This window comes from Mastigoproctus giganteus, chromosome 8 (assembly GCF_048544385.1).
Source record: "Mastigoproctus giganteus isolate SK-2022 chromosome 8, ASM4854438v1, whole genome shotgun sequence".
Taxonomy (NCBI): domain Eukaryota; kingdom Metazoa; phylum Arthropoda; class Arachnida; order Uropygi; family Thelyphonidae; genus Mastigoproctus; species Mastigoproctus giganteus.
In genome coordinates, this window is record NC_143582.1 from 67,122,483 (window position 1) to 67,138,213 (window position 15,731).

The 15,731-nt window shown below is 36.4% G+C and overlaps 1 protein-coding gene across 1 annotated transcript in view; it reads right to left on the reverse strand.

Annotated features, from left to right (window-relative positions):
• The window catches only part of LOC150081592 (inactive pancreatic lipase-related protein 1-like), a 41,658-nt gene continuing 25,927 nt past the window's right edge, over nucleotides 1–15,731 (reverse strand). Inside the window, exons 6-8 of the mRNA XM_090380253.1 lie at nucleotides 7,800–7,914; nucleotides 2,030–2,215; nucleotides 1–64 (exon numbers count right to left, since the gene is read on the reverse strand). Coding sequence (XP_090236379.1) covers nucleotides 1–64; nucleotides 2,030–2,215; nucleotides 7,800–7,914 — 365 coding nt within the window. The remainder of the gene's footprint in view (nucleotides 65–2,029; nucleotides 2,216–7,799; nucleotides 7,915–15,731) is intronic.

Consider the following 15,731-nt stretch of genomic DNA (forward strand, 5'->3'; position numbering starts at 1 on the left):
CTAAGAAAAGATGACTTTTTCGACACCAGACTGTAACACAATTTCTGGCCCATTGTAGTGATATCTGTAAAATAAAAAAAATTCTATGAACTTTTATGTCATTCATGTAATAATTAAAAAAATAATAATTTGTTACTTTAGTTATTTAGATACATATTTAAATAATTAATTGTTGTAGTCAAAATTCAAATATCAGTAATGTAAAATAATTTCCATAATTTCAAAGTGAAATTTCAGTATTTATGTAGAATAATATATCAATACATTTATAATACTTGGACCTTCAAAAGGATTGAACGAATTAAGACTGTATAATTGCGGTGAACCCATATTGAAATTGGCAATATGGCATGCATTTTCTAAAGAAAAGTATCTCTCTCTCTCGTTTAACTTGATGTTTACATATACATACTGAGTTTGAAAGAAAGAGAGGTCATGATAGGATCACACAATAAGCCAATAACGTTTTAAATAAAACAACATATGTAAAAGAACACACAAGAATATTAAGTAAAATTGCAGTATTATGGATCCAAATTTAAAGCTATATTAAATAACAAATGCATGGCCCGTTTGAAAAGAAACAGAGTACAGATGATTCAAGAAAGAAACCGCGTCTTTCTCAATAGTTAATCGCAACATATTGAATAAAATCTATATGTAAGGATTCTTTTTTTCTTGCTACAGGATGCTGTAACAAGAAGAAAAGAATCCTTTGTCGACAATAGATAGTAAAATCAAAATAACTGTCCTACTCAAAGCGTGGACAAATGAAGAAATGAGAGCAATTATCTGATTTCTGCACGCCAAACAAATCTGCAGAAAATGATCAGCGACTGCGAGCTGTGTGTGGGTGGTCCGACAGTCATATCCAAGAAACATATTCGTTGCTTGGTACGATAAGTTGAACGAAGAATAAACCATATTCCACATTAATGTTTACACACAGCAGTGTTTACAGCGTTAAGGATGGGAGGTGCTTGAACATCTACCTGGCTGTTCTCACTTTTTTCCCTTCTGACTCTCGTCTGTTCTGACTTTTGAAAAAGCATCTGACAGGTAACTGATTCGAGGATGACAATGAGGCCCAAACCTGGTTTGATGGAAATATTCTAATCGATTGATTAAAATAAAATTATTGAGTAATACGTTAAAAGTTTACAACATTTATTTCTTCATGTGCTTCTTATTCGGATGTCCGTAAGCTCTGGATCCGTTCTCTTTGAAAGGTAATAACTGAAGTAATCGATTTCAGATGACCTTGGTTTAGCTTTTGCTTAATACTGCACATCCTTTTACTCTTGTCTATATGTTTTGGCCCAAAAGAAATCTATACTACTGAATTTAAAGACAAGGAGCAAGCAAGCGTGGGCTGTCGATTGGTCGTTATAGGGTTTTAGGCGTATTAGCAACTTAGTCCATATTACGCCGTATTTCGTATGATATATCTGAAAATTGCATATATTCTGTGGTCGATTTGTTGTTTGTTGGACGAAGAACACGAGTTTCCGGGAGAAAAATTATGCTACCCTCGCCTGAGACAGAATAACTCAGCCACGTTTTGCAAAAGATCCATAAAAATTCCTTGCGTCATTGACGGGATTCGAACTCAGGTCTCTTCCACCCAGGTTAGGATGGGGAAGTACGGTTTATACCAATTATGCTACCCAGAAAAACGTGGGTTGTCGAATTATTTTTGGCACGTACATAATGTTTCAGTGTTAAAAGAGTTTGGAAAGCGTCTGCCCTACTCTAGATCTTTAGTTTGTTAATTTGGAATAATGCTATTGTTCCTTCCTTCAACTATCAATATCTATTTGATTTCCTCCTTGTGGAAAGAAGAATACTCGTTATTATACAAACTATTTGAACCAATAAAATTTTTGAGTGGATAGTGTGTCCTTCATTTCTAATATTCATCACAATAAAATAAACAAAGACAATATTAAGAAAATATTTAAGTCGATTTACTTGTAGATTACTTCGTAATCGAAATATGAAAAGAGAAAAAATTAAAAGGACAACTAACCTTACAGCTCTAGTCTCTTCATCGGCAAACACAACAGAATCGAATTTCCATGAATCTTCCCCAGTTGTGAACCATCCGTTATACTTGACATATAACACGCGGACCTCTATAACATTAAATACGTCTGGTTTTACGATAATCCGATCAGAAAGCAGTTGTCCCGGAATCACTTCCTGATATGAGGAGCTGAGAGGAATAAAAAAAAATAATAATTTGTTCAGTTAAAATAAAATAGTTAATTATCTCTAATGAGAGATCTACCAAAATTTTTATACAATTTAATAAAAGAACTAACATTACAAAAAAACACTGCTGTTTTTATGTAATGTTATTCTTATGTAGCGGACCTACGTAATTTCTCTTTTCATTCCACTACATAAAAATCACATTGCACAAAAACAGCAAAACATTATATAACATCAAACAAGAAGAAAAACTACTCCCAGTCTTCTAATTTACATGATTACTTTCTTAATCAATGTAGAAAATCATCCAGCGAAAAGAAAGAAATCACCACACCATTATATACAGTAAATGTTGCTATTCTTAATTGATAGCTCTGCATTAATTATAAAAGGTTTGTAATTATTAGGTCTTGGAATTCTCGATCTGTTCATTTTTCTGTAGAAGAGAAGAGAAAAGGGCGACAAAAGAGGTAAATTTCTTAGAGAGCAGATGAATCGTTTCGTATATAGTGTCGAACTTTATACCATCTTTCTGATGCGGAGAGTACCAAAATTCTTAATTCGAAACTTGATTTGAGCATTTCAATATTTCTTGGCCCAGAGGGTAACAGATTAAGAAATATTACGATCCTATCCCGGCAGTATAGTGACAGAGAGGCATTAAGAAAATAATCATTATTGTATAGTACTGTATATTTTTATACTATAGTACAGCTTGTGGTCATTATGGCACGTTCATAATGACCACGAGAACCACACATTCATATACACTAAACGAATTAGTAATTTCGGGATAAAAGACGGGAGGCGCACTATAGCCATAGCAGCTAATGCTCCAATAAACAACCATACCACACACACACAAGATAGGAGGACAAGATTTAAATTAGAATGCATATTACAGCAAAATGTATTATAATTTTGCACAACGTGCAGATTTCAAATTATGCATTCATTTTCATTGAATGTATGCAAGGATATATACAGATAATTTGCACATTGTTATACAAAAGAAAATAACTCAAGGATCCTAAAACAATCAGATTAATACAGATTTATAGTTCATTCTCATTCAGCTCAATGGTTTACGGTATTCATAACGCTCTAATAAACAATATTCATAGAGTTCATGACACCTTACCAAATTCTAGAAAGAGTTATAAAAGAATTCTAAAAAGAGTTATAAAAGAATTATAAAAAATTCTAAAACAAAATCAATTAGCAGTTCACACCACTAAAGTTTATATAAAATATGATAATCATACGAGCATGAAATAAATTGATCAGCTAATCGGGAATCAGGTATAGTTGAACCAATTACACCTGAACCACTTTAAAGAATCGAGGTCAGTTCTTTGAATTATCTGAAGGGCAAACAGTTGCAAAAATTGGTTCATGATCGGACACATAACAGGTTTTTCGCTGTGGACTTAGTACTGCCAGAGGGAAACAAGAAATCTTATCTATGTATTCCTTTAGTAGGAGTAATATTAATGAATGACAGCTACAAATCCTGAGGTGAGATCGTATTCAATGCAAGCTAGTCGAGGAGTGATATTGAAATCACCATTAACAATTTTCGTTGAAGACATATGCAGTTGGTCGAGGGCCCAGTTGGTAATTTTTTTAGTACAATGGAATCGGGAGCGTTGACGACGCCGAAGACACGGTGTCAGTCCTCCACGGATGGAAATCTGACATTGAATGAAAGTTCTCCACGGCTGGAAAACTGACATTCAATGACAGTCCTCCAGCCACTTAGTACTGTCGCTCAGCGTCAACAGTCCTCGTGCGTAGAACAGTTGCTAAAATCGCCGTCCTCCTCACACCGGGTGAAAAAAGACCCAAGTTCGAGTCCCATCGAAGACGAGAGGAATTTTTATGGGTCTTTTTCACAACGGGGCTGAGCCAGTCGGTATCAGGCGAGGGCAGCTTGGTTTTTCTCCCGGAAACTTGGGTTTTTCGTCCAGCAAACAGAAAATCGACCACAGAACACACGTAATTTGCAGACAGTATACACGGAGCAATATGACCTTAGTCGCTGATGCTCCTAAAAGCCTATTACAACAAGCTGCTAAACCGCTAGGATACGCCTAGATTACAATGTTACGTGGAAACAAAAAATCGTCACTCCTAAAATTATTGCATTGACTTAAGTAGATGTAGAAACAATAATTTCACTCGTACCACCAATGAGAAATAGTATCCCCACCCCTTTTTTTTAACGTTTTGCAGTTGTTTGACTATCATCCACTGCTTTGCTTTGTACTTGATGGACTAGTGTAATTATTCATTACTCATTAAAAATTTCATATTATCTATTAGCATTTTCCTGAGATCAGAAACAAGGTACCATATTTTTCATATCTTTTGCCCTTATCATCTAACAATGGTTGATTAAAATCCAGATGGCTATTTTAATTATGAGTTATTAACAATCTAAATTTTTAACAGCACTTAAAAGAATCGTGTTTACCTTTTGTTTGTATAAAAGCGAAATATGGTCACGCTAAAATAATTATTAAAAAATATTACAGGATGTAAGAGGGCGCTATAGTTAATCGAAGTTAAATAATGCTTCAATTAGTGTGTTGATATTTCTCGAATGAGGTGGTGCTAATTTGTTTAATCCATAGAATAAAAAATATTTAATCTTAAAAACATTTCTTCTTTAATATAGTGTTTTATCTTATTTTCACCACATGAAATTACAGGTAAGTGCTATGCATTATTTCTCTAAACTATTTTGATAAAATTTCAGGATGCTGTTTAGGCCTAGTGATTACTGCACGCTTTTAGATTGAACTGTAGAGAATTAATAACGGTGCCTTCTGGGGCATGATTGAATTGTCGCTAACTTCTGTAATCCTTATAAGGTAGGTGTGGGGAGTTGTAGTCGTATAAAGTGTATTATGCTTACGAATCTTACTTAATAAAAATAATATAATTTGAAGTGGACTATTTCGTTACATTATAATACTAGGAAAGTTTGGGTCGATGCTATTAAGAATTGTACTTTGTATAAAGCAGGAGAAAAATAAAAAATCCATTAAGTAATATGTGAATGGCCCTAAACTAAAAACTTTTTTTTTTTTGATATTGTTGATCAGGAGAGTAGAATAAGGAAGAGGAGGGTAGATAAATTCTTAAAATGCGTTACAGTTTGGGAGCAGGTGGGGGGGGGGACTTGTACGAAAAATTTACATAATAATGGGAGAAGTCATAGCTCTTGTTGCGATGTGCTCTGAGGGGGTGAGGAACTTAAACTCGCACGGGTTAAAGTTAAATGTGAAATGGCCCCTAAATTAAATAAAGCATTTTTATTATTAATAGTTATTGCAAAGTACTTTGAAAACAAATATGATTAACTGTGAACTAGAATAAATTTACATCAAAAGTTTATTTATTTATATTCAATATTATTATCTTTATTTCTTATCAGAATTATACGATACATGTAATAACTTGTAATTTGCTTCAGATTTACTGTAATTAATAAATATAAACGAGTACTTAATACTTCTGCATTTTAAGCATAACAACTGATTTGACACAAAGTAATGGGAGATTCATCATATTTACATTCGCACAGATATTCACGGCAGAACAGCATGTGGGAAGTAAGCGACGTAACTTCAGGTACAAAAAAAATACAATATAACACAATATAATACAGGATATAAACTTAAAAGTTCATTTTACTGTTTTCAGCAGTCGGTTTCTTCTTAGGAGTAGAGTGGGTAGGGTCAGACGTATCTTGAAGTATAATATTTCTTAATAAGATCGGGCTTCGTGCCCTCCAGTTCCTGTCTGGAAGCCCATTGTGCTTAATATGTACACCTGTGTCTGTAGGTAGAAGTTTTCGAGCACTTCTTTTCTATATGATTTGCTTGTGCAAAGCTTTTCAGGTTTTATATTTAGGTTATTAAATAGCTTTATTGTGTTTGCTGGAAAGAATCTTGCAAGGCTATCCAACCGTGAAAATGTGGCCGTGAGTTGCGTTTCCTTATCTGCAACACGTCTTTGTTTTTCTCCGGGTATGTATTTATCCAGACTCTGGCTTTCGGTGAATCCAGCCTTCCCGTTAAGATCTGAACAAATATCATTATATTCCTTGTGGTGGTCATTTTCCTCCAGGGGATGACGTCTAGATTGAAGTATAATATAGCTCTTGAGATGGTAAAAGGCTTAGCTGAAATTCTGTATAGCCATCTCAAGAGCCAGTATTCAAGCCCAAGGAAAGCCGTGATACTGCTTTCAGGAGCTGAAGACCAGATTTGTGACGCATATAAGGGAATAGGCATAACACATCTATTATTGTTATGCTGCTTCATTAAACTTTCAAATACTGGTGAGCTTGGCTCTTGCCTGGTTGTCCAGAGCGCCGCATGTGTTCGTACAGATGTAAGCAAAGTGCGGAAATAAGTTCATCCCTTCGTCCCACTTGAGTCCAAGATTAACATGTGACTGAACCTTTTCGACTAGGATGTCGTCCACGTATATTGATATTTTATTGGGATTTATTTTATTTGTGAAGGTCATTTTTGCAGTCTTGTTTTCATTTAAGTCTACTAGCCTGATACAGTCTAGTATTTCTGGAGTTCTTTTAGCCTGATACAGTCTAATATTTCTGGAGTTCTTTTATTTTGGTGGTTTTATTTCCTTGCCTTTTATAAGAGGTAGCATCATAAGTGTATATAACGAAAGCAGAATTAGTTTAAATGTTTGCGCACATTTAAATGTTTTTTTTAATGCTACTACAACAAACTACAAAAAAGGCAGATAATGCCCCTTTTTGTAGTTTGTTCATTTCGAAGTATTTTACAAACTTGAAATTCAGCTCAAAAGATTGTAAAATCCAATTTTACTAACCTGATTGGAATAAGCTTAATTAAATTATCAGAAAGCCCCTGATTTCTGTACATGCAAATGTTTTTGCAAGGTTGTCTCAATTTAAATAAAATATCTGTTGACGTGAACTACTTCATATGTAAATAATGGGTATGGCTACTCAAATTGTGAATTTTGGAGCCCGACATAACATTTCGCTTTCCATCACGATTACGAAGATTGGATAAACCTCTACCCCTCGTAGCGTTTCCTCCAAAGATTATAAACATTTGTCTAGTCCATGAGACTTTGGAATCTGTGTCGCCAGGCATAACTTGGTGGTCAATTTTTCTAGTAAACAGGCTCTGTATTCAGTGACATAACATTAGAGTAGCATTAGTGGCGAAATGGGCCCAGAGTTATATGTAATTTTATATTCGGAAAGAGTGGCTCATCAGTGAAATTTTCCGACGTAGTCTTCTTTTCCAACTCCGCCACTCCTATATTTCCATTACTTCTACAAAACCCCACTATTGGGGTGGGAAGGGTTGGCTGTGGTAACATGCAGTCGCAAATTCTCGCATTCCGAAGCATACTCAGTTCACAAAAAGTGCACGCCGAATGTTAGCTGTTGTGCTAGTGAACCGGCTACAATGAAGTTTCAATGAAGTTTTAAACCCTTCTGGCCTGGACCATCCACAGTATAAACGAAAATTTATTTATTTTATTAACTTTATGAAGAAGGATATACTTACTGAATCAGTGGCAGGTGTTCAGTTTGGTTACTGCTTCCAACGATATTAATATAAATTCTTCCATAAGTTTTCGTTTGATTCATAGAACTTCTTATCTGAATGGTAGCTGTCTTTCCTACATATTAATAAATAATTTTGTAATTAAGTTCTTATTCTTATTTTGTTATATTCTTATAATAAAATATAAGAATATAAAAAAATAAAATATATTCTTATATATAAGAATAAAATAAGAATACTTATCGCCTCTTGAAGACATCGAATCAGATTAAGTGAAACACCCTGTTTGAACAATTAACAGCATTTGAATTATTATATCGATACTCTCCTAGTTTAGCATTAGCAGAGGCATATGATGCAAGAAAGCAAGCTTATTCAGCATCAGCCAAAAAAAAAAAAAAAAACCACTCCCATTTCACCCCTCCGTTCGTTCGAAATACCTGTCCAGTTGAGCTTTAAATTTGTTTAGGCTATCGACTTCAACAAGTGATGGAAGTCGGTTCCACCAACCAACCACCCGCTGGCCAAAGACAAATTTCCGCACATCTATCCGACATCCGTCCTTCCTCAATTTGAATTTATGCCCTCTGAGGTGATTATTCTGAGAAAGATGAAGAATCCCATTGGCATTGAGCATGCTCAAACCATTCAAAGCCTTATACACCTCTATCAGATCACCTCGCCGGTGCCTAGTCTCCAAACTGTTATTTAGGAGTCTGTTCTCTGGAAGGAAAGATCTACGTTGTTGGTGGCTGGAATGGTCAGAGAGGTATTACTCGATGCCATGTCTTTGATCCCAATACTCAGTCTTGGAATCCTATTGGTTCACTCTTAATTGGTAAATAAAATACAAATGTGAGGGGGGGAACCCTTTATGATTATTAGTTAGCTTCAAATCTACATTCAAATACTTTTTTTTTTTTTTTTTCCAGTTATATAGTAAAATATTAAATAACAAGATTAAGTAATGTAATGTAATGAAATTAAATTATTTTACTGGTATCTTATGTGTGTAATCAGGGATTCTGTTTAGAGATTTACTGAGCACAAAAACATTCTTAATTGTGCTCACTGTAAAATAATAGCTGGGGCAGTATCATGGTAATACTTTTATGGGCTTCCTCAGGTAATTTTTTTATGCTTTTCCAGACAAAGCATGAAAGAATGCCATATTGGCCAGGTCTGTTCCAGATAAGAGAGAAGGTGATATCAGTAATAAATAACTAATATTTTCTCAAATAAGATAATTTTTTATTGTTATTTGGCTTGTGCTTAAAACAAAAATATTGAGAAATAGCTATCATAGATGCTGGAAGTTAGAACTCTCATTCTCTGTGAAAAATAATTAAAGCTATTTTCATTTACAATGTCACCATTTATGATCCAAAAATACTTGGAATCAATTGCAGGATCACCAAAAATGGTGAAGAGACTTCATTCTAGAAACCACCTTGTTGAAACAGCCACCTCCGAACATTGAGTTTCCATTAAAGACAACTTTGAGCAGTGAACACAAATTGGAGCAGTGTGGCATTGGAGGCAAATTGCTGCTATGGAAAAGGGATGGTTGAGTAGGAGAAGACAGAGAGTGGTAATCAATGGATACTGCTCTTTGTGGACTAATGTTATTAGTGGAAATCCCCAGGGTTCAGTGTTGGACCCATTGTAGTTTTCTGTATTTATTAATGATATTAATAATGGTATATCAAGCTTAATGTCCAAGTTTGTGGACAAAACGAAGGTCGGCAGGGTTGTTAATGACACTAATGACAGTACACTGCTCCAACAGCATCTAGAAAAGTTGAGCAGATGGGCTGAGAGGTGGCAGTTGAAGTTTAACATTGACAAATGTAAAGTACTACATATGGGAAGCAGGTGATACTGTGTGGTACTACACTGACAGTGATAAAGAATGAAAAGAACCTGGGGGGGGGTAATTGTGCAGGCAGATATAAAGTTTTCTGAGCAGTGCAAACGGTCTGCAAGAGTAGCTCATGGTGTCTTGTCAATGATATACAGCAGGCTTGGCCAATGAGTCAATCACGGTCTACGTAGATCGCAGATTTAATTTCGGTTGATCACGGCAAATTTTAAATATACAGTCATCCCTTGATTTGTGCACCTTGTGCAATGAAATTTTTGAGATGGTAGATCACAGGACATTTTGAAGGAAAAAAGTAGATCGCATCACAAATTAAGTTGGCCACTCCTGATATACAGGAATTTTTCTAGCAGGAATAAGGAGGTGATTATCCCCTTGTATAAGGTAATGGTCAGGCCACCACACCTTGGTTACTGTATACAGGTCTTGAGGCCTCATTTTAAGAAGGATGTAAAGCTGCTGGAACGAGTACAAAGAAGGGCAACAAGATTAGTGAATGGAACAAAGGGTTGCTCTTACGAAGAAAGGCTTAAATTTTGCAAATTACAGTGTCTGGAGACTAGGCACCTGTGAGGTGATCTGATTGAGGTGTATATAAAGCCTTGAATTGTTTTAGCATGCTCAGTGCTGATGGAATTCTTCCTCTTGCTCAGAATAATCACCTGAGACAGCATAAATTCAATTTGAGGATAGACAGTTGTAGGGTAGATGTGCGGAATTTGCTTTTAGCCAACAGGTGGTTGATTTCTGGAACAAACTTCCATCTGTTCTTGTAGAACTTGATAGCTTAAATAGATTCAAGGGAGAAACATTTGGAGTGAGTGGATGGGTGAAATGAGAAGGGTTTTATTTATTTTTTTTTTTTTTTGGCTGATGCTATATAAGCTTGCTTTCTTGCATCATGTGCCTATGCTAATGCTATTGCTAATGCTAATGCTATAACTCTGTAATTTGCAAAACTTAAGCCTTTCTTCGTAAGAGCAACCCTTTGTTCCATTTACTAATCTTGTTGCCCTTCTCTGTACCCGTTCCAGCAGCTCTACATCCTTCTTGAAATGAGGCCTCCAGACCTGTATACAGTACTCAAGATGTGGCCTTACCATTGCCTTATACAAGGGAATAATCACCTCCTTATCCCTGCTAGAAAAATTCCTGTATATCATTGACAAGACACCATGAGCTACTCTTGCAGCTCGTCTGCACTGCTCAGAGAACTTCATATCTGCCTGCACAATTACCCCCAGGTCCTTTTCATTCTCCACCACTGTCAGTGTAGTACCGCAGAGTTGATACGTTGCTCTGGGGTTACTGTTTCCCATATGCAGCACTTTACATTTGTCGATGTTAAACCTCATTTGCCACCTCTCAGCCCATCTGTTCAACCTTTCCAGATCCTGTTGCAGCAGCATAGCGTCAGTATTGTCCTTAACGACCCTGCCAACCTTTGTATCATCTGCAAACTTGGACATTAAACTTGATATCCCATCATCAATATCATTCATAAACACCGAAAACAACAACGGACCCAACACTGAACCTTCAGGAACTCCACTAATAACATTAGTCCACGTTGAGCAGTGTCCATTGATTACCACTCTGTCTTCTGCCACTCAACCATCCCCTTATCCATAGCAGCAATTTGCCTCCAATGCCACACTGCTCCAATTTGTGCAGCAGTCTTCCATGTGCAACAGTATCAAAAGCCTTTCTAAGATCCAAATATATAATATCAAAGTTATTCCCTGCATCCAGTTCTTTTGTGACTACATCATAGTATCCAATCAAATTGGTCAGGCAAGACCTGCCCTTAACAAAACCATGCTGCGTCTGAGCTATAACTGAATTCTTGTCTAGATGATCCTGCAGTGCTTCTTTAACCAGTGCCTCCATTAATTTACCTGGAACAGAAGTTAAACTAACAGGTCTATAATTACTTGTGTCAGCCTTTGATCCTCCTTTGTGAATTGGGGTTACATTTGCACATCTCCAGTCTATGGGTACCTCCCCTGAGTCCAAAGAAGCTCTCATAATTATGGCTAGGGGTTTGCATACTTCCTTTGCTGCCTCCTTTAATATAACTGGATAGATCCCATCCACCCCAGGTGCCTTTTTTATGTTTATCCTCAACAATCTCTCCTCCACTTTCCTCTCAGTTATTACAAAATCATCCAGCTCACTGCCAATGTTTACTTTACCTACATCATTCTCCTTCCTGAATAACTCCTCATGCGTGAATGTAGATGCAAAATACTCGTTTAGATTGTTAGCCACCTGAGCAGGATCCTCAACTGTTGAACCATCAATACAGTGGACCAATCTGATTCATCCCTTTCCTTTTCGAGTTCAAGTATGTAAAGAACTCTTTTCTGTTTTTCTTTGCATCCTTTGCCAAGGATTTTTCATAGTCTGCCTTTGCCTGCCTAATCTCCTTTGTGACTTGGTTACAGACCAACTTATATCTATCATAGGCTTCCATATCACCCATTAATTTGTATGTATCCCATGCATTTTTCTTCTCTGCCACATGTCTCATTAGTTCATCTGACAACCATTTAGGCCTAAACCTTGAACAATATTTCTTAGTTGGTATGTAAAGCCTGGTAGCCTCCAAGATTAGTTCCTTGAATGCTTCCCATTTTGAGTTTGCTGTTGGTAACATCATCAGTTGGTCCCACTGTATAGAATTTAAATACTGTCTCAGACCATCATAGTCGCCTTTACGAAAACAAAAACCCTTCCCTTTACCTCTGATGGTAGTTACCTCCTTGAGTAAATCCCACTTCAACACACTGTGATCACTGCCACCTAATGGTTCATTTATCTGCAGGTTCTTAATGCAAGAAGAATCACTACTGATAATCAGATCAAGAGTATTGCTCCCTCTTGTTGCCTCACGAACATGCTGATGTAGAAAACAATCATCCAATAAATCCACAAAAGCCTTGCTAGTGTGCGAGTGACCAACCCACAAATTCCAGTCAATATCTGGGAAATTAAAGTCCCCCATTATAAGACTCTCTGATTTACTGGCCCACTCTATTTCCCTGTACAATATCTTATTATACTCATCAGAGTCATTAGGCCTATAGCACATTCCTACTCTCAATTTTGATTTCCCTATGCTTATGTCACACCAAACTGACTCGACACTGCCCTGTCCATCGATGTCGACTGGCTTCACTTCCTTGGACTTTATGTGTTTCTTAATTAATAGCATAACCCCTCCTGTCCTGTCTATCCTTTCTATACACATTGTATTTCCCAAATTCCAGTTCCGCATTACTTATATCTGTGTGACACCACGTCTCTGATATCCCAACAATATCTGCCTTTGATGTTTTGAGCAATACCTCAAATTCATCAAATTTATTTACCAAACTCCTAGCATTGGTGTACACGCAGGTATACATGCACCTGTTTCTATTCTTAGCTACCCTAACACAACCCATGTGTTTACTTGTACCGCAATGACTACCAGCAGTCTCTGAAATATCCTGCATCTTGTTTTTCAGACTTCTGCTCATTTCAATAGAAGCAGTGCAAGAATCACTTCCACCTCTGCCAGTGGCTACTGTTAATCTATTAGTCCTTGTATCCCCCCAACTAGCAGTTTTCCGACCCACCTAACACTGCCTCGACAGCATCAGCAAAAATTCTTGCACCCTTTCTATTTAAGTGTATCCCATCCCTGTAGAAGCAATCTCTCCTGTTAACAAGTACAGTCCAGGCTGAAAAAAATTCTGCCCCTTGAGCCTTGCACAATCCCTCCAGGGCCGAATTGATCGACAAGGCTCTCATCATATACTCCCTCCTATCGTGTCTGGGCAGAATTGCAGACACTTTCAAGTTCAACCCTAATTCACGGCTTTTTTTCAACAGTGACCTGTACTTGCTAAGTAATTCCGCCGGTCTCCTACTCTTAATATCATTAGTGCCAACGTGTACAACTATATCACCTTTTGTGCCCTTAAAAGATGATATCCGCTCTACAACGTCATCAACCTTTGCCCCTGGCAGACATACCCTGGTCCTATTCCACCTATCCTTTTTACAAAGTATGTTCCCCGTTTCCCTGACAATAGAGTCACCAACAACTACTAGTTACTGTGGGACCAGCGCATTCTGCCTAGGGGGCTGCTTCTGTGTTGCCTGATGACCAAGTGCAAGCTCTGGCGTTGATGTGGGCAGCTGAGAGCTTGATGGGCCCCTCAATTTATTTCCTTCGAGGGCATCCACCCTGTCCTTCAAGCTCTCATAAAGGCCCATAACAACGCTGAGTTGTCGCCTGATTTCCTTGCACTCCTTACATCGTGCACACACAAAGACATCCCCCTTGGCAATATCATGTCCCGTACCCGACTGCTCCGCAAACATCAAGCAAACAGTGCATTTTAATAGACTGTGATTCAGAGGGCAACTGCCCCCCTCAGTTCTCCCCTGAACCACAGCACTCCCATTAGCTTGAGCCTTTTGCTTTGCTGCTCTGGTCAGAGTCATGATTCCGATTTAATTCAATAAAATTCAAAACAAAAATTAAATCCTTAAGTTATATCCCAAAACAGTTATGTTATATATATATTTTTTTCGGTATCTAGTGTTTTCTACGAGTTCCCTTTATACAACTTCCGTATCACGTGTACCACTATAGTTATGTATTAATTATTTGTTACGATTAAGTCGTTATATATATATATATATATATATATATATATAGTTAAAAGTACAATTTAATTGACAATAAAGTTTATCAAGATTAATAGATTTACTGATTAATTGACAATATTATATTATGCACTATACGACACTAAGCTTATGCTATCGTGTAAAAATGGCGGGAATTCACGAACGGTATTTCTACGGACTCGTAAGTATTGATTAGCTTCCAAATCTCGCTATCTCAATTTAGAATAAACTAAGGATCCTGACTAGGTCTATAATCTACTTATAGAAGATAATTTGATATAACAGTTGGTTAATAAATCGACTAAATTTGGTTAAAAAAAAATTGGTTTGTGACACGTGGATTTGATACCGTTACCGATACTAAGTAATATCTACAAAATCTCTGTCTAAGTTAAACTTTAAACTAAGTATCGTAACTAGGAATATAAAGCTACTCTAGAAAATAAGTTAATATGACAATTTAAACTAATAAAGCAGAAAATAAATCAGGAAAAACTTCTCTGTTTGAAGAGCTTTAAGGAGCAATGTCCGCACGTGTTAGGCATGGATTCAGTCCTGTACGAGTACTAGCTTACTTTCCCCTAACTAAAATTAGGGGGAAAGTAAGCTTATTGATAGCTTATTAGTCTTCAGCCTTTTTATACAAGTACCATTAACAGACTCAATTAATTGCATAATTAGAATTCCATTAATCCCATTAACAAAACGTTGAAGGTCATTACAAGTTTTGAAACAGAAAAGAAATATATAAAAAAATGAGATTAAAATATTAAAAAAAAACTTTCTAGAGCAGAAACGCACAAACATTAAAAGAAAGGAATGTGCTCTTTTCACTACTCTCCATCTTTTTCATGAAAAATACATTGTTTTATACAGAATCTTCATTCTTATTGTTTGAATCTTGTTTAATGACTTTTGTTAGGGAGAAGTATATAAAAAGAAAAACTTTAAAAAATAATAATAAATAAAGAAGTCGGTAAAGTAGGAAATGCACTTTCGTTACGATCGTGCCCTCCATTAAATAATGAGGTATGTGAATTAAATTTTGTTTTCGAAAAAAGCAACACATTGTTTTGTTACAGAAGAGGGGCCCGCCCCACCGCAGTCACTTACTGTTTTTAGTATATTAATGCACAAGTAAAAGTAGTTTCGCGTACACTGAAAGGGAAACTTAAAATCTTGAGCTCGTGCATGTATTTAGTATCAGCATTAGTATTGTGCAAGGAAGTTATTTTAATAGCCAGATATAGCGGATTCAGTGCTTTCGTTTAGTAAGTGATAGTAGCTTTCGCACAGAGATTAACAGGATATTTACATAGTGTGAGTAACGATAGTAAAATAAGTCGAGGTCGATCAAGGAAGTCATA